This window comes from Trifolium pratense, linkage group LG2 (assembly GCF_020283565.1).
Source record: "Trifolium pratense cultivar HEN17-A07 linkage group LG2, ARS_RC_1.1, whole genome shotgun sequence".
In the NCBI taxonomy this organism is placed as follows: domain Eukaryota; kingdom Viridiplantae; phylum Streptophyta; class Magnoliopsida; order Fabales; family Fabaceae; genus Trifolium; species Trifolium pratense.
The window spans coordinates 21,116,723-21,135,360 of NC_060060.1; the positions used below are offsets into that span (position 1 = coordinate 21,116,723).

The 18,638-nt window shown below is 33.4% G+C and overlaps 3 protein-coding genes across 13 annotated transcripts; 1 reads left to right on the plus strand and 2 right to left on the minus strand.

The window, feature by feature from the left end:
• Positions 1-374: 374 nt before the first annotated feature.
• Positions 375-734, plus strand: LOC123904367 (non-specific lipid-transfer protein-like). Its single transcript, XM_045954042.1, has one exon. The coding sequence runs from the start codon at positions 375-377 to the stop codon at positions 732-734; it is 360 nt and encodes a 119-aa protein (XP_045809998.1).
• A 4,349-nt stretch (positions 735-5,083) lies between these two features.
• LOC123906769 (putative disease resistance protein RGA3) lies at positions 5,084-9,608 on the minus strand. 2 transcript variants are annotated; one of them, XM_045956752.1, is made up of 2 exons: positions 6,178-9,608; positions 5,084-5,920 (listed from the first exon to the last, which is right to left on the minus strand). In XM_045956752.1, the coding sequence occupies exon 1, from the start codon at positions 9,290-9,292 to the stop codon at positions 7,931-7,933; it is 1,362 nt and encodes a 453-aa protein (XP_045812708.1). In that variant the 5' UTR covers positions 9,293-9,608; the 3' UTR covers positions 5,084-5,920; positions 6,178-7,930. The 2 variants fall into 2 exon arrangements, with proteins under 2 accessions (XP_045812708.1, XP_045812707.1); XM_045956751.1 differs by having other exon boundaries at positions 5,699-5,920; positions 6,178-9,496.
• Positions 9,609-9,683: 75 nt separating this feature from the next.
• On the minus strand, positions 9,684-18,217 carry LOC123906770 (putative disease resistance protein RGA3). 10 transcript variants are annotated; one of them, XM_045956759.1, is made up of 8 exons: positions 18,044-18,204; positions 14,196-17,322; positions 13,040-13,141; positions 12,598-12,671; positions 12,219-12,261; positions 11,831-12,034; positions 11,653-11,726; positions 9,753-10,460 (listed from the first exon to the last, which is right to left on the minus strand). In XM_045956759.1, exon 2 carries the CDS (start codon positions 17,320-17,322, stop codon positions 14,224-14,226), a length of 3,099 nt encoding a protein of 1,032 aa, XP_045812715.1. In that variant the 5' UTR covers positions 18,044-18,204; the 3' UTR covers positions 9,753-10,460; positions 11,653-11,726; positions 11,831-12,034; positions 12,219-12,261; positions 12,598-12,671; positions 13,040-13,141; positions 14,196-14,223. The 10 variants fall into 10 exon arrangements, with proteins under 10 accessions (XP_045812712.1, XP_045812713.1, XP_045812715.1 ...); XM_045956756.1 differs by lacking the exon at positions 13,040-13,141 and having other exon boundaries at positions 9,684-10,460; positions 11,635-11,726; XM_045956757.1 differs by lacking the exon at positions 13,040-13,141 and having other exon boundaries at positions 9,748-10,460.
• Between the last annotated feature and the right edge of the window lie 421 nt (positions 18,218-18,638).

Here is an 18,638-nt window from a genome sequence, read left to right on the forward strand (position 1 = left end):
GAAAAATATTTATAGTAGTATGCAGCAACATGAGGAAAAAAAGTAAAAGAGTATAATATTACGTTTCGAATAATTATGAGTATAAAGTATTATTAAAATATTTAAATGTTATAATATATTTTTTTAATGACTAGAGCTTTGACCATACACATTGAACGTAATAATGAATCCTTTTATATAAAAATAATATAAATGAAATATTAAATCACTAATATGGTTTTTAAAGAATTACTAAAAACAATCAAGAAATAAATGAGTTTCCATAAAATGGTAAATTGATCTTGTCTATAAATTCAAACATACTTGCATAAATCAGTCATTCAAAAATTCTACAACAACATCTTACATATACAATCTAAATCTAAATTAATATTATGGGGAAGAAGTGTATTTCTCTTTCGATGGTTGTGATGCTTTTAGGCATGCTAGTAACAACAATGGATGCAAGTCAAATTGATGACGTCAGCTGTTCTGAGGCTCTTTTGTCCTTGTTGCCATGTCTGCCTTTTTTGCAGGGGAGTGGCCCTGATACACCACCTAGCAATTGTTGTGCAGGAGCAAATAATTTAAATCAAAAAGCCGCCACCACTGAAATTCGAAGGAATATCTGTAATTGTCTCAAACCTGCTGCATCAAGATTTGGAGTTAACTCTGACAGATCAAAACAATTGCCACAACTTTGTAACATCAGTCTTTCAGTTTCATTTGATCTTAGCATTGATTGCAACTCGTAAGTTTGTCTTCTTATTTTCTAGCTAAATAACACATACACCCATATAGATTTTTATAATGTCAAATGTTACTCGTAAATTGTTACGTTCATAAGGACATTTGTACTGTTCTAACCTTCTTTTTTTTTTTTTTTCAAATTTGTACAGGGTTCCATGTGTTAGAAGTTTATATTATTCGGTATGTTTTTTAGTATTTTGTTTGTCAAACTCACAATGTTATGCATCATGAGTTTGAGAGTAGGTGTTAGATAATAAAATATTGGGCTTATGCTATTGGGCCTATTAGGTTTATAGTCCACTAAGTTTTACTATATAATCTCTTGTAACTCTATTTTATTAAGTAATGCTATTTTATTCTTATGGAACCCTAGTAACATCCTTTGTTCATTTTGTACTTTGTTTGTCTGAATCTATCATGGTATCGAGAGCATGGTTCGATCCTCCTTAAAGGTATGTTGTTATTCCGCTATTGAGTTCCCAAGAATTTGGGATGTCTTTTGTATATTGATTCTGATTGTTCGATGGATCTATTGGAAGAAGGAAATTGAAATTTGCTCATAGAATTTGTTATGTGTGTTTCGTTGGAAGACTTCCCTTTGATTAGCCTATTGTTTGTTCTATTGCTTGAATTGCATTTGAAAACTTGGTGGGTCTGTCTTGTTAATCTCATTTGACAAGTTTATATTGGAGTTATATTGTTGTCGTCTTTTTTTAATTGGTTACTTTATATTACTTTGTGGAATTCATTCATTGTGACCCTTTGAAGGGTATGCCGTCGTCTAGTTGATTTTTTTGTTTTGATGTTAAGAAAAAAAAAATTGAGAGTCATCGTCATCCCTAATGTCTAGTATCCTTTGAAGGTATTGTTGGTTGTCTCCACGTGTGATTTGTGTTGGGTTTGTGTTGGGTTTGTTTGTTAAAAGTAAAATGACATCGTGAGTGTTTTGAGTTAGTAAAAAAAAAAAAAAGGTTGGTTTGGTTTCATTTAGTTTTGTTTTGTTTAGTTCCATTTAGTTTGGTTCCACTTTGATTGGCTTGATTTTGTTTGTTTGGTTTGGTGAGTCGAGTGCTCACAATTTGATTGTTTGGTGAGTGAGTGCTCACAATTTGGTTTCTTTTGATTGATTGTCTTTCTATTGGTCTCATTCTGATTGATTGCTTCTCCCCCTTTTGATTCTTGTTAGTTTGATTGGTATTCTCCCTCATCGGCTTCCCTTATTGACTTCTTCTGTTTAATTGGTTCTCTCTGTTTGGTTCTTCTCTTTGATTGTCTCTCTATTGATTTCTTCTGTTTGATTGACCTTCTCTCTGTCAATTCTTCTGTTTGATTGCTTCTCTCTAATGATTTCTTCCGTCTGATTGTTTCTTTCTAATGATTTCGCTTCTATGTTTTTGTCTGGATTCTGTCCGATTGCTTCTCCCTGCTGATTTTCTTATGTCTGATTGCATCTCCCTCCCTATTGATTCTTCTTCTTTTTGAATGCTTATCTTTCTCTCTCTATCTGTTCTTTTGATTGATTGATCTTCTCTCTCCATTGGTTCTTTTGTTTGGTTGCTCCTCTCTCTATTTGGTTTGGTTATTCTCTCTACTTTTGATTAGTTTGTATGATTTGGTTCAGTTTGGATTGGAACAATTTGGTTTGGTAAAGTTTGGATTTGTTGGATTGGTTAGCTTTGATTGAATTGGATGATGATTTGGTTTGATTTGGTTTGTCTCTCTCTGATGATCTATTTGGATGCTTCTATCTGTTGGGTTGGTTTATTTTATGGGTTAATTTGTAACAAGCTTAAAGCTTAGTAAGCTTTAGCTTGAGGGGTAGTGTTAGAAGTTTATATTATTCGGTATGTTTTTTAGTATTTTGTTTGTCAAACTCACAATGTTATGCATCATGAGTTTGAGAGTAGGTGTTAGATAATAAAATATTGGGCTTATGCTATTGGGCCTATTAGGTTTATAGTCCACTAAGTTTTACTATATAATCTCTTGTAACTCTATTTTATTAAGTAATGCTATTTTATTCTTATGGAACCCTAGTAACATCCTTTGTTCATTTTGTACTTTGTTTGTCTGAATCTATCACCATGATACTACAATATGAGGCATGTTAATCATAAAGAAATCTTGAAGATTTAACAAGATAATTATATATGTATTAATAAGAAAAGTGGAAAATTGTATCGACTCTTTATTATTATTTGTTTTTACAATTGAGGTGCTAGCTCGGTAAAAAGAGCTTAGCCTTGTAGCCTCATATGGTGGTAAGTTCAAATTCCTTTGAGACAGTTGTATAATATATTAGTGCCACTTTGATTAAAAAAAATTTCCCTTTTTCAATTTTATTTTCATGAAAAATGCACATTTTCAAGAATTAAATCATAGAAAATAAAATTATAAATAAAGCGCGATATTTTTTGGGTTTAAATAAAGTGCTATTTAAATCTAAGTAAAAAAGTCAAAATTCACTTTAACAAGTGAAAATTAGTTTTAACATAGACATAAAATTATCAAAATAATTTTTAATTATTTGAATTAATTTCTCTAATTTTTCTATACTTTTATAATTTTTAAATCAATCCTATTTTTTATTTGATTTTTTTTAAAACAACTATATTATTACTCAAATTCAAAGAAATATATATCTGTAGTTGTCTCAAACGTACTGCATCAAGTTTTGGTATTCACTCTGACACATCAAAACAATTGACACTCTGACACACCAAATCACCAAGCCAAATTATTATTCCATCTATAGACATTCGTATTTTGTTCTAAACTTTTTTTTCTCTTATATGTATCAATAAGCAAAGTGAAAAATGTATACCAACTCTCTTTATTGTTTGTTTTTAGATTAGGGTTGTAATTGGTGAATTGTGATTAATATAAAATAGGAACAATTAGCGTTTGGGAGTTAGAAACTTAAGTGATGATTACCTGATATACATACCATTTTTTTTATCATTTCCACTTGGTTTATTAGTTATTAGAACTAATAATTCAGCAATTACCTGCTGGCAATCCTTGTATGAATATGAGTAAGTAGTTCGTGCTGATTAGTATCACCTGCATGCTGACTTTCTGATACCAATGTTTTATAAATCGTATCGGTCATTGAACTAGTGAAGCTACTTGGTCATTAGTTTATTGGTTAAACAATTGGATTATTGATCGAACTGCATGACTAAATCAGATAAAATCGGATAATTCGGTTGAATAAACCGAACTCTGACAAAACTATATAATTTTTTTTTTGAAGAAGTTAAATTAGCTCACTTAAATTAACACCAGAGAGAATCGAACCTAAAACCTGGAGGAGCACACTCCTAGGTCCTAATTTAATATCACTGAACCAATCCAAGTAGGTTACTATATAAATATTAATCGAGACGAACTAAATGATCCAATCCCTAAAAATATTATGACACCTAAAAAATGTGATAATTTCAAACATAAATTTAATATATATATATATATATATATATATATATATTTAATGTAAATAAAATAAAAATATAAACATGAATTTAATTTATAGGATGGAATTAGTAACCGACACTTGACTGAAAAAAAGAAAGAAAAGAAAACAATAGTAATTGACATTGTAAGATTAATTAAGACGCAGAAAAAAAAAATGTTAAATAACTTGGGAGCCCCTAATATGGTCCCCAATTTTTTGGGTCCACAATGGTCCTCCCAAAATGACCTTCTATAACAGGTTTCTTTAAAAAAATTGGTGGGTCCCATAAAACTTGAAAAATAAAAATAAGACTTTTTTCTTTTAAGTGTTAATGGTTGATTACATTTATACCCTTATAGCTAAATCTAGATCTAAGTGAAAATCATCTTCTTCCTCTCTATTTGAAAACCAGTTTTTGAAAAAATTGCAACCATTTTTAAGGAGTAATGTTTTTTTTGGTGCTGTTTTTGTTTCCAAATTGTTTGTAGTGTTGTTTGTCTGCGTCATTTTGTTCCTTAGTGTAGGTGTTGTGTTCTTGGTTGTTGTAAGTGGTGTGGTGTGAGTATGTGGTTTTTGTTTTATGTTAGTCGATCAAAACGAGTCATTCAAAAATCGGGTTATGTTATTCATGTTCATTCTCCAATCATTGTAATTTTCATATTTGCATAACAGTGAGGAAAAAAAATGGGTATATCGTAATTTTTTAGATTCCAAAACAGTGATGAACAAATCAATATTATTTAATTTTTCAAGAAGACCATTGAAGAGAGTGCACCACCACTGACAAACAACACAGTAACATCTCTAATTGGGTGGAAAATACAAATATATTGGGTTGAGCACTTCAGCTAAACCTTTTATATTGATTACTCTACCAACCGATTTAAGAAGCTTTCGTTTTTTTTTTATCATTTTTTATATGGATTGATTGTTGAACAAGTTTTTTTTTATCATTTTTTATATACGTTGATTGTTGAACAAGAGCAGAAAACCGCATACCATGATAAATATATCGTTGAGATATATTAAGTGTGAGTTAATTTTCACATTGGTTGGAAAAGTTAGGGTTAAACAAGAAATAAGTAAGAGGACCCGTTAGCTTAATGCCTTAAAATTTTAGATGAAGATGTGGTGTCCAACTCACTTATATCACATGGTTGCTCCCAATGTCCGATGTATTGATCCAACTAGTGAGACCTCAAGCCCAAAAGTGGTAACTCACACTTGAGACGAGATATTGAGATACATCAGATGTGAATTAAGTCCCATATTATATTGGTTAGAAGAGTTGAGGTGTGGTGTCCAACTCACTTGTTTGATGTTACTCTCAAAGCCCAATGTGTTAATCCAACCAATGAAGCTCCCCCTCACAACACAACATAGATTTCATTAAGCTAGTGTGTATCATCATTTTGTTAAAAAAAATTAACAAGAATTTTTTTAAAAAGACCTTTAAATGAGAACTTTGTTTAAATAGTTTCTCATATAAAACTTGAATTCTCCAATAAAAGGTTTTTTTTTTATTGCTTGTTTTTGAATGTAAAATATATAATGATGGTTCTGCCCTTTCAATTTTTCTTAAAAAAGCGTAAATTTACACATTATTTAAATTACAAATGGAAAAGAAAAAGTACAAATGAAGTAAAATTCAACTCACTATCAATGTGTTTCTCAACTTGATCAATTGAAGAAATTTTGTGCTGAAATTAGATCCTGAGAGCAAAATGCACCACCCTGTAGTAAGAAATTGTTAACATATTATAGCCTTAAAAACAAATACACTTTCAAAGTACACACATTAAATTGTATGTCAAGAAGGACAATTTCAAAGTCATTATAATTGAATAAAACATAGACAAGTTTAATGTCCCATGTTGTAATGGTTTGCAAAAAGAAGATAGTAAGTAACAAAGAGCCATAATATTAATTAATAATAGGTGTACAATACAATAAAATTAATAGTATTGCGAGTAAGAGATTTAAAAACAAACCTGCAAATATATAGTATTCTCCTCTTCAAATTAATTAGAAACTAGATATTTGAATATCTTGAATGTGAGATATTTTTTGCCAATCCTCGCCTATTTCCCTTTCACACCGTTTCTTTAACTCACGACAACCAAAAATTCCCAAATGTTTCAAATCCATAAGGTTTTGAATGCACATTGGAAGACACTTCAACTTCGGACAATCTGAAATTTGTAGACTGAAAAGCGAACTAAGGTTTCCTAACGAGTCAGGTAAGGATGCCAAGTTTGGAAGATGAATCAATGTTAACAATTGAATGGAAGTCATATGTTGTAAAACCTCATCCAAACTTTCTATTTTTGAGCAATGCCAAAGAAACAATGTCTTAAGAGAAGTGAGATTTCCTAGCATCCCATGTGGAAAACGTGTTAGATCTTCAACCCTGTAAAATTGAAGGGTTTCAAGACTACCAAGTTTATGAATTGAACTTAGTAATTCATGTTTGCATTTTCCTGATATATACATATCCTTGAGAGATGGAAGGTAAGGCAAACCCAACAAATTAGGACATTCATCTATATTAAGTTCAAAAAGGTGTTGGAACATATTTTCTCCATTCTCACTTGATAATTTTAGTAAGTTTGGCAAATAAGACAACCGCAGATACTCTAGTGCTATGAAACCTCCTGTAACTCCACCATCATAGGACTCTTTGTCTATGTATATTACGCGACACATGTTAGTTATACTTAGTTTCTTTAGAAATGGTAGTTTCCCCAATGGTGGAAGGGCTAGACAATTTTCACAATCATTAAGAAATAAACACTTTATATATTTTAGAGCAAGACCACACATCCATTGTGGGAAATGGGCACCTGGATATCCTTTCACGCACAATTCTTGAAGCTCTTGGGTATGAGGTTGAAGCACTTCAAGAATCTGCTCAACATTTTCTTGTAATTGATACATTTTAGTTCCCCCCCATGACAACTTCAAAATGTCTAGGTGCTTGCTTAACATATTGGCTTCTTTAGCATCTTCTACGCATTTCACTCTCTCAAGGTTCTTAATGTGAAGCTCTCCTTTAAGATTCAATTGCCCTAGCTCTGCCAAAAGTGACCCTCTTTTCTCGCCGACGACATATATGCTCAAAGTTCTCAGGGAAGTCAACTTCCCTATTTGGGGTGGTAAACTTGATAAGTTGTAGCAGTCAATCAAAGATAGATGTTGTAAAGATTTCAAGCGTATCAAATTAGCAGGCAAGTTTCGGAGGCGATAACATCTGTCTAACTTCAACGCCTGCAAATTCCACGACTTACATATCGAGTCTGGAAGAGTTTCAAAGTCACCCCAAGAAAGGTTCAAATACCTTAGATATTTTAAATGACTAATTGAAGAGGGAACATCTTTAATATATTTGAAATCAAGAGCCCGTAAAGAATAAAATTTCAATATATGAGGTAAATGTATGTGACAACAACCAGACGGTGGCACGTAGGTCTTCAACGACTTGATGCTATGCAACCGGGTTGAATCCACTTCAATCAATGAACCTTTATTATAAAATGTGAGATGGCGGATTTTATCAGACGTACTAGGCATGTCATCGTTATCTGTAATGCAGCACACCTCTTCTGAAACTGATTGAACAAGATCATGAACAAGATCATGCATCTTGAAACTTGTAATTTTGCCAAATTTATCCGTCTCAATATCTTGAAAAAATGATCTCCAGTATAATTCATTCCACACCCCATTACCAATATCTTCCTCGTCCTACTTTTCATTGGATGAAATAAAGCCATTTGCAATCCAAAGCTCAACTAGAAATTGCTTGCTTATTTTTTCATCTTTAGAAAATAAGGCACATAAGGCAAAACATTGTCTTAGTTTTACAGGCAAATGCAAGTAACTCAATCTCAAGGCAGGCATGACATAATCTTCATCTTGTAAGCTCCACAACTTGCTTTCCTTCACAAAGAGCCACTCGGTTTCCTTTCTTTTAAAACGCAATAGACTTCCTAGTGCGATTGCCGCAAGAGGCACTCCCCCACACTTTTTTATTATCTCTAGTCCAATGACCACAAGCTCCGCGGCTTCTTCCTCATTTGGTGCAAAAGCTCGTTGTTTAAACAATTCCCAACAATCTTTGTCAGATAGCTTTGATATATCATGCAGTGGTATTGTTCCCATGATTTCTGCAACCTTTACCAGACGAGTAGTGATCAAAATTGAAGCACCTGTTCCTCCACAGGCTAATACAGATCTCAACCTTTGCCAATTCTCTTGTTTATCATCCCACACATCATCCAGTACAAGCAAATATCTTTTGCTTTGTATAAAACCTAGAAGCTTTCGCTGCAAAAACTCTAGATCTGCATCATCGCAAGGTTTCCCAGATGCTGATTCTAGAATAGATTTTGTCATTCTCTTCAAACTAAAATCTTCTGAAACACACACCCACATTCTCAGCTCAAAGTGTTTGATTACCCTTTCATGATTGAAGATATGTTGGGCAAGTGTTGTTTTTCCAAGTCCACCTAGACCAACAATTGGATAGACAGATAAATCCTTTGAACCAGAAGCATTGCCAACCAAAAAATCTGTAATTTTATCTTTGTCTCCATCTCTCCCATAAACTTTAGGTTGAGAAATGATTGAGGTGGTTTGACGCCATTCAAGGACTCTACTTCTCTTCTCTCTAACTATCTCAGTTAAATGAAACTTATTCTTTTCTTCTGCAATTTCATCTAATCTCTCTCGTATCCCTTTCATTTTCTTATTAATTTTGTAACGGAAAACAACATGCTTGGGATGAAAAGAGGATAAGCAAGAGCTTTGTACCTTGTATGGTAGGCCGCACTTGAGTCCTTCGTACTCAAATTCCAAAGCATCAGTCGCACACTCGTCCAAGATGTCATCGAGGACATTAGCAGCATCTTTTAGCTTTTGTAGCCAATCCTTGATAGCTTTGTCCGAGAACTGTTTCTCCTCAGCATCTTCAAGCGTAGCCTTGATGGTAGTGAGCAAGCTGGCAAGCCTTTTAAAGTTTTGATCGAACCCGAAAAATAGGCCAAGCTCTTTTTGGATGAGTGAGCTCAATTTCTCAAGCACAATTTCAATGACAGCCTCAGCCATATTGTAAGTCTTGAATAATTAAAATGCTAGAGAGGTTCAGGTTGTATGAAGAAAGAAGGTTAATAAGGACAAGTTTTACGCAATTTATATATGATGTTAAAAAGTTACCCACAAATAAAGCAAGATAGGAATAATAATTTGTGAAGCAAGGCAATGATTCCCAACCATTAACTAAAGGAGGGAATCACTTTACTTGTGAAACAGTCTTGGAATATTTCTATGCGAACAAGAATTGTGACACAAGTTATACCATTTCATTGATTCCATCTTGCTTAAAAGTTAAAACAGTTTCTCTCTACAATACCATTTTAAATTAAATTTAGTATTTTATTTTTCCATGTTTCTTAAGTCTTAACAAACAAAAACAAAAGTGAATACACAGTACATTTAGCTGAATGCACAAAATTAAGTACAAGAATTCTTTAAGTAACATAGGAACCATCTCCAATGTGAAGAAGTATCAAGGAATAGTAAATTTGTATTGCATTAAAAACTATATAAACAATTACAATATTATGTGAAATTCATGATCAAGGTATAATGTCAAAACCAACTACAACATATGCCAAAACCAACACAGTCCACTAATATTTTGTACTATATAGACACAAAAAAGAAAAGAAAAGAAGAAAGATGTTATGCTAATGTTTAAAAGATTGCATAATGTTAACAACTGAAGGGAGGTCATATTTCACTCACAGAGACACATTCACTCACTTTGGAGACGACACGCATCCTTTTTTTTCTTCATCTGTGACCGTGGCATCGCCGCTGCCTCCGAAGAGATTGCAAGGTAAAAAGGGCTGAGAGAAGGAAATGAGACGAAGAGGATACAATTGCAAGTCTTATTTTAAAGTCTATGATTCCATAGTCTTTTCATTACATGGACCAACTTTATAGCAGGAGATAACTTATTCCTTTCCAACAGAGTCTTTTATCGCATGAGCCATAGATTGGATATGAATTGTTGTATAGCGGATTTCTGACCATCGACAAAAGGTTTCATTCTTTGAAGAATTTCCATTAGTTGATGTGACAATGGACTCCTTACGCCTTGGTTGTTCTCTTGATTTTGTCCTCCGCTAGATTTAATTGCCGGTTTATCTTGCAAATCATGATGTGGTGGAACAGTGGCTAGTCGAAGTACTTGAAGAGGTGTACCTTCTTTCTAAAACAACCAACAGAATAAATATCAGTGAACACAATCTGAACCAAATATTATATTACAAATCTTTACAAAAGACAATGAAAATGAAAGCATAGATTCTATCTTAACCTTTGGCCAAATTTATATAACGAATCTTTATATTTAATTTTTTATGTAATCGGAATTTTCTAGGACTACATTGCAAAGCAAGGCCGCTAATATTTGAAAAGGAAGAAGCATTCTTTTGGAGCTTTTGAAAATTTGAAGATGCTTCAGCCTACAATCAGAAGTAGTTCATCTAATCTAATTACATTGATTGTAAATCCACTCCATTGCTTTGCCTGTGCAATATTCTTGCAACAGAATTCTCGTGGTCAGCAACATGGCTTTAACTCTTCCGGGTTAGCATAAACATGAACAACCTTTAACCTTGCAATTACCCTTACCATGTTTCCATCAACGACACATGATAAATTACCTAAATAAATTAATGCATGAGTACTAGAAAGTTGTTACCTTTTAGAAACTAAAATCATAACAACTTACCACCTCTTGAATGCTAAAGAAGAATTAGCTCCAGAAAGTAGTTACTTTTCAGAAACTAAAATCACAATGCGTGCATTGAGACAATTCGTTGATTCTATCTTGCTTAAAAGTTAAAACAGTTTCTCTCTACAATACCATTTTAAATTAAATATAGTGTTTTGTTTTTCCATGTTTCTTAAGTCTTAACAAACAAATACAAAACTGAATACACAGTACATTTAGCTGAATGCACAAAATTAAGTACACGAATTTCTTTAAGTAACATAGGAACCATCTCCAATGTGAAGAAGTATCAAGAAATAGTAAATTGGTATTGCCTTAAAAACTATATAAACAATTACAAAATTACGTGAAATTCATGATCAATGTATAATGTCAAATTGTATTTCTGAAAAAAGCCAAATTAACATACTAAAACAAACTTACAATGTGATACAAAGATGCCAAAACCAAGAACAACAGATGCCAAAACCAACAAAGTCCACTAATATTTTGTACTATATTGACACAAAAAAGAAAAGAAGAAAGATGTTATGCTAATGTTTAAAAGATTGCATAATATTAACAACTGAAGGGAAGTCATATTTCGTAAGCATCATCATATGATGTAACATAATTAAGGTAGGATAGGATGGGTGGAGAAACATACAGAGACACATTCACTCACTTTGGAGACGACACGCATCCTCTTTTTTCTTCATGTGTGACCGTGGCATTGCTGCTGTGCTGCCTTTCTCGTTTCTAAAACAACCAACATAAAATAAATATCAGTGAACACAATCTGAACCAAATATTATATAACAAATCTTTACAAAACACAATGAAAAGGAAACCATAGATTATACCTTTGGCCACCTCAATGCTAGTATCTGTACTTTTTCTTATGAGAATATTATGAGTGATACGAAGGCTGTGTTTGAGTCCTGTATATGAATTTTTCTCTTCAGGCTAAACACTGTTTACCTTTCATCTCGCAGTCATAGGGCTGTCTCTTCTCTAATCTTTTCTTTCCTCCTCCCATGTCATTCCTAAGCCCAGCAGATCATAGCCTGTAAAAGCGTAAGACCAATAGTGTCATCAATATTTGTATATAATTTTTTATGTAATTGGAATTTGCAGGACTACTTTTCAAAGCAAGGCCGCCAAAAAAAGGAAGAAGCATTCTTCTGGAGCTTTATAAAATTTGAAGATGTTTCAGCCTACAATCAGAAGTAGTTCCTCTACTCTACTTACATTGGTTGTAAATCCACTCCATTGCTTTGCCTGTGCATTATTCCTGCAACAGAATTCTCGTGGTCAGCAACATGCCTTTTATGCAGGTCAGCGATGTGGTTAGCCTGATAACAATTTGAATTTAAGAATAATGCCCAAAAATTTGTTAGTCTATATTTCCAAAATTTGTTAAAAAGTTCGCACTTCACAAGAACACACCAAAATTTCACAGCGATTAATAACTCTTCCAAGTTAGCATCAACATAATTAAACAGCCTTTAACCTTGCAATTACCCTTACCATGTTTCCATCAATGACACCTACTAAATTACCTAAATAAATTAATGCATGAGTACTAGAAAGTAGTTACTTTGCAGAAACTAAAATCATAACAACTTACCACCTCTTGAATGACACAAATAATTATGTCTATTTTCTTTCCTCCAAACAACACTTGGACTAGCACCATCACTCCTGCAGTAAGAAACTTGTTAGCATAATATAGCCTTAAAAACAAACTACACTTTCAGTTACACATTAAATTGCATGTCAAGAAGGGCAATTTCAAAGTCAATATGATTGGTATGAGCTATGGTGGTTTAAAAGCTTCTTTGGCTTTCATAAGCTTCACTCATCAACAACCTATCTTCTAAAGCAACACATGTGTATATATGTTAAGAGTTCCACATTTATCACCATACAACACATATGGAAGAGATAGGCCTGAACATGGGTTCATAAGTAGACGCATTTATCACCTTGCAACTCAACTTTGCAGTGTTATGTTAGGAAACACAAATTCTAATATGGTATCAAAGCCTATTCAAGATTTGTTGGATCACCTGCTATTAGGTCACTCGGGTCACGCTCCAAATGTCCAGTTCTGAACTTAGGCCCAACCCGAAATTTCTAAGAATATATATACCTATCACCATTTGTCTTTGCTACAGAGGCGAATAATGGAGAAACCATGAGAAGTAGAACCGAAAAATAATATAACAACAATCCATATCCAAAATGGTTCAAGTTAAAATCCTACTACACACAAGAGGAAATCATAAGTATTCATAATAATATGGAAAAATGGAAACCAGGTTTGTAACCAAGCAAAACCCCCCCATAAATTCAAAATGCTCAGTTCTCATAAACAAAGAGTATTGATGCTATAACAAAAAAACTACTTTATCACATTTTAGCAAATTCACAATAGATCATAATTTATAGAATCCAATTTTCTTAAGCAAAACTAATCATCAAAGTTTAATTACAGGATCTCAAATATACATTGTTAGGAGACCATTATCCAACCCTTTGGTCTATGCATACAGCCTTTAGTCCAATTAGGTCAAATACACATTGATTACAATTTCCTCAATACTAAAAGCCTACAAGAAATCATTGCAGAAGAAACAAAAAGAGAATATTTGTGGAAACAGTCAAAATTATTATTCTTTAAAATGTATTTAAGCATATAATTGAGTAGGTTAGAATTTAGAAATTTGAATCGACCAGAACAGATATCATTCATCAATTATTTCAATTATAAAGGAAGATAGGTATTACCTGAGGCCAAGTGTTCTTATCTATTGTTTTCAAGTAATCTTTAACATGCAGAACAGACCTAGATATAATTCCCTCAAATACCCCAGAGTAAATAAAACCCTTAACAAAATGTAAAATAAACATATATAGCTAAACCAAAAATCAAGTGTGCAATGAGACAATTCCTTTGAACACTAAACTATACAAGTTTGGGAATCAAGGTATATGATTAAAAATTAGGGTGTTCGTAGAGATGGAAACACTTGGTTAATTGGTTTCATAAGCTTCGGTAACTAAATTCCCAAATTTTCTGATGGTTCAACAATTAGAACTATTAAAAACACAAAGAAGTTATTGTTCCATGTTGCGAAATAGAACAATAAAGTACTAATGACTATAAAATAAGAGGCAACAGAACATTGTAACGGAGAGTGGGAAAGAGATTTAAAAACAAACCTGCAACAATAGAGTATTCTCCTCCTCTTCAAAAAAAGGAACTTTCTTTAATGGAAATATTTTTAACGTGGGATATTTTTGGCCAATCCTCACCTATTTCCTTTTCACAGCGTTTCCCTAACTCACTGCAACCCCAAATTTCCAAACTTTTCAGACCAATAAAGCTTTGAATGCTCGTCGGAAGACACTTCAACTTCAAACAATTCAAAATATATAGTTCCTGAAGCGAACTAAGGTTTCCTAACGAATCAGGCAAGGATGCCAGGTTTGGAAGATCCCACAATGATAACGATTGAAGGGAAGTCAAATGTTGTAAAGCCTCGTCCAAACCTTCTATTTGTGAGCAACTCCAAATGATCAATTCCTTAAGAGAAGTGAGGTTTCTTAGCATCCCATCAGAAAAACATGTCAGGTCTTCAATATTGATTAACACAAGGAATGCAAGATTACCGAGTTTATGAATTGAACTTAGTAAGTGTTGGTTGCATTTCCCTTCTATACGCATGATATTGAGAGATGGAATGCAATTCAAGCCCAACAAATTAGGACATTCAATTATTTTAAGTTTTGAAAGGTGCGGAAACATATTTTCAGTATCTTCCCTCGATAATCTTATCAGGTTTGGCAGCTTCTTCAGTGACAATTTTTTTAGTGCTATGAAACATCCTGCAACTCCACTGCCAGGTGACTCGTTGTCTACATACATTAAACGACTCATGTTGGATACAGTTAGTTCCTTAAGAGAATGTAGTTTTGCCAACTGTGGGAGATGTAAACAACTTTCGCAGCCTACGAGCTCTAAAGAATTTAAATCTTTAAGAGAAGGACTAGACATCCATCGTGGGAATTGGGCACCTATATACCCTTCAACACACAATCCTTGAAGCTTTTGGGTATGAGCTGGTTGAAGTACTTCAAGAATCTTCTCGACATTTTCTTGCAATTGGGACTCTTCAGTTCTCTCCCACGACAGCTGCAAATGGCTCAGGTGCTTACTCAACATGTTAGCTTCTTTAGCATCTTCTGCACTCTTCACTCTTTCAAGGTGCTTGATGTGAAGCTCTCCTTTAAGATTTAATTGTCCTAATTCTGTCAAAAGGAAACCTCTTTCCTTGCCAACTACATACATGCTCAAAGTCCTCAAGGAAGTCAATTTCCCTATTTGAGGAGGCAAGCTTGATAGATTCGTGCAGTAATTCAATGACAGATGATGTAGAGCTTTCAAATGTATCAAATTATTAGGCAAATTTCGGAGACTATGACAACGGTCTAACTTCAAAATATGCAAATTCCACAACATACATATGGATTCTGGAAGAGTTTCAAAGTTACCTAAAGAGAGATTCAAGTATCTTAGATATTTTAAATGACCAATTGAAGATGGTACTTCTTTAATAATATATTTCAACTCAAGCGCCCGTAATGAATAACATCTCAATATATGAGGTAAAAGTTTAATAACATCAAGTCCAACCGTTGGCATTATGCAGGTCTTCAATGATTTGCAGCTACACAACCGGATCAAATCAATTTCCCTAAATCTGTTCATATGAAATGAGAGATGGCGGATTCTTTCGAACATACTAGTCATGCCACTGTTATCTGTAATGCAACAGACCTCTTCTGAAACAGATTGAGCAAGATCGTGAACAAGATCGTGCATCTTGAACTTTGTAATGTTTCCAAATCTATCTTTCTCAATATCTTGGAAAAATGATCTCCGGTATAATTCATTCCATACCTCATTGCAAATATCTTCCTCGTCCAACATTTCATTCGGTGAAATAAAGCCATTAGCCATCCAAAGCTCGATCAAAAACTGCTTACTGATTCTTTCATCTTTGGGAAATAGCGCACAGAAAGCAAAACATTGTCTCAATTTTACTGGCAAATTCAAATAACTTAATCTCAAGGCAGGCATGACATAATCTTCATCTTGTAAGCTCCACAACTTGCTTTCCTTGACATAGAGCCACTCTGTTTCCTTTCTTTTAAAACGCAAGAGACTTCCTAGTGCGATTGCCGCAAGAGGCACTCCCCCACACTTTTTTATTATCTCTAGTCCAATGACCACAAGCTCCGCGGCTTCTTCCTCATTTGGTGCAAAAGCTCGTTGTTTAAACAATTCCCAACAATCTTTGTCAGATAGCTTTGATATATCATGCAGTGGTATTGTTCCCATGATTTCTGCAACCTTTGCAAGACGGGTTGTGACCAAAATTGAAGCACCCGTTCCTCCGCAAGCCAATACAGATCTCAACCTCTGCCAATTCTCTTGTTTATCGTCCCACACATCATCCAATACTAATAAAAATCTTTTTCTTTGTATAAAATCTTGAAGTTTTCTCTGCAACAGCTCTAGATCTAAATCCTCACATGCGTGCCCAGATGCAGATTCTAAGATAGCTCTTGTCATTCTTTTCAAACTAAAATCTTCTGAAACACACACCCACATTCTAAGCTCAAAGTGTTTGACCACTCTTTCATTATTGAAGATAAGTTGGGCAAGTGTTGTTTTTCCAAGTCCACCTAGACCCACAATCGGATAGACAGATAAACCCTCAAAACAAGAAGCATCGTGAACCATGAAATCAATGATTTTATTTTTATCTTCTTCTCTTCCATAGACTTGAGGTTGGGTAATGATTGAGGTGGTTTGACGCCAATCAAAGACTCCACTTCTATTCTCTCTCACTGTCTCGGTCAAATGAAACTTTGTCCTTTCTTCGGCTATTTCATCTAACCTCTTTCGTATACTCTTCATTTTCTTAGCAACTTTGTAACGAAAAGCAACATGCTTTGGATGAAGAGAGGATAAAAAAGAGCTTTGTACCTTATCAGTTAGTCCAGCCTTGTATCTTTTGTACTCCAGCTCCAGTGCTTTGGTAGCACACTCGTCCAAGATGTCGTCGAGGACGTGAGCAGCATCTTTAAGCTTAAGCAGCCAATCCTCGAGAGCCCTGTTTGAGAATTGTTGCTCCTCAGCATCATCAAGAGTAGCCTTGATTGTAGTGAGCAAGCTGGAAAGACTATTAAAGTCTTGTTGGAAATCCAGAAATATGGAAATCTCCTTATGAATGAGTGAGCTCAAATTGTTAAGCACAACTTCAAGAACAGCTTCAGCCATCTTCAAAGTTATAATAATAATAAACAATAACTCACAAAATGAAAGTATGTTGGGTTGAGAAATATGCAGCAATTGTATGAAACAAGAAGATTATTAAGAATAAAAGCAGTTGAGTGGTTGCAAAGTCAACGATAGACCCATATGTTAGTACTATTTTTATTTTATTTTTTATCATTTTCCATTTTCAAATTTATTTATTAGATATACAATTCAAAGGTTTTAATTTAGAGTTTAATTGTTGTGCACGGTGTAAAATTATTTTACACATGCATCCAATATTGTGTTGTCACATCGTTTAATTTTAAAACACATTACATGATGCTTCAATATATTGTTGGACTCATATGTTAGTATTAATTAATGAATAAACAATCAATTTAGTCTTTAAAGTTTAAACTATCAGTCTCTCCCATCTAATCCATAATCTGTTAAAATCAATTAAAAGGTCACTAAACAATACTTACATCCAAATCAAGTGACTATTAGTGATTCCTGAACTATTAAAATACTTCAATCTAATCCCTAAACTACAGTAAAAAAAACAACAAAATAGACCCTAAACTATCAAGAAAAACTACAAAATAGTCATTAAATGTTTAATTTTTATTTTTTTTGTTGTATTGAATTTTGATGAAAATTGGTGAAGTTTGTTGTAGTTTTGGTTGAAATTGAAGAGGAAGCATTACAATTAGAATGAGATGAAAATCATACAAGCACTCACAGACACAGTTGATCGATTCCCTCACTTTTTTCTTCCTCTGTCACGGTGGCATCGCCGCTGGCTCCAACTCCAACTGTATAATTGCTTCTCTACATAAGCAGAAACTGTTTGGCTGGCTCGAGTGGTTGTACGGCCGTTGACAACATAAGAGAATCGTTAAATCAGCATTTATTAAGGCTTATATTCAATATTCCTACCAACTCAACTAAGTTTACTCGGATAATTTTTTATTTTAAAAACTATGGGTAGATTATCATTTTTCATTTTTAAATTTATTTATTAGCTATACAATTCAAAGGTTTTAATTTAGAATTTTTTTTAATAATAAAAAATTTAGGGTGAAGAAGGAATGATCCTTCAATCCAAGACACGAAAAACCTTAAGCTCAAAGAACGTTTATAAATATAATTACATTTACCTCTCTCCTAATTTATGGTAGGTTATTTATTATTTATTTTATAAGAAGTTTATGTGAGCTGAATTTTTTTTTGGTACAATACATGTTAGCTGAGTTTGAATGTTTGATCACACTTATGGAATGTACAAGTAATCTTTTTATGAAGTATCCAGTCAACCAACATGTAAATTTTTTTAT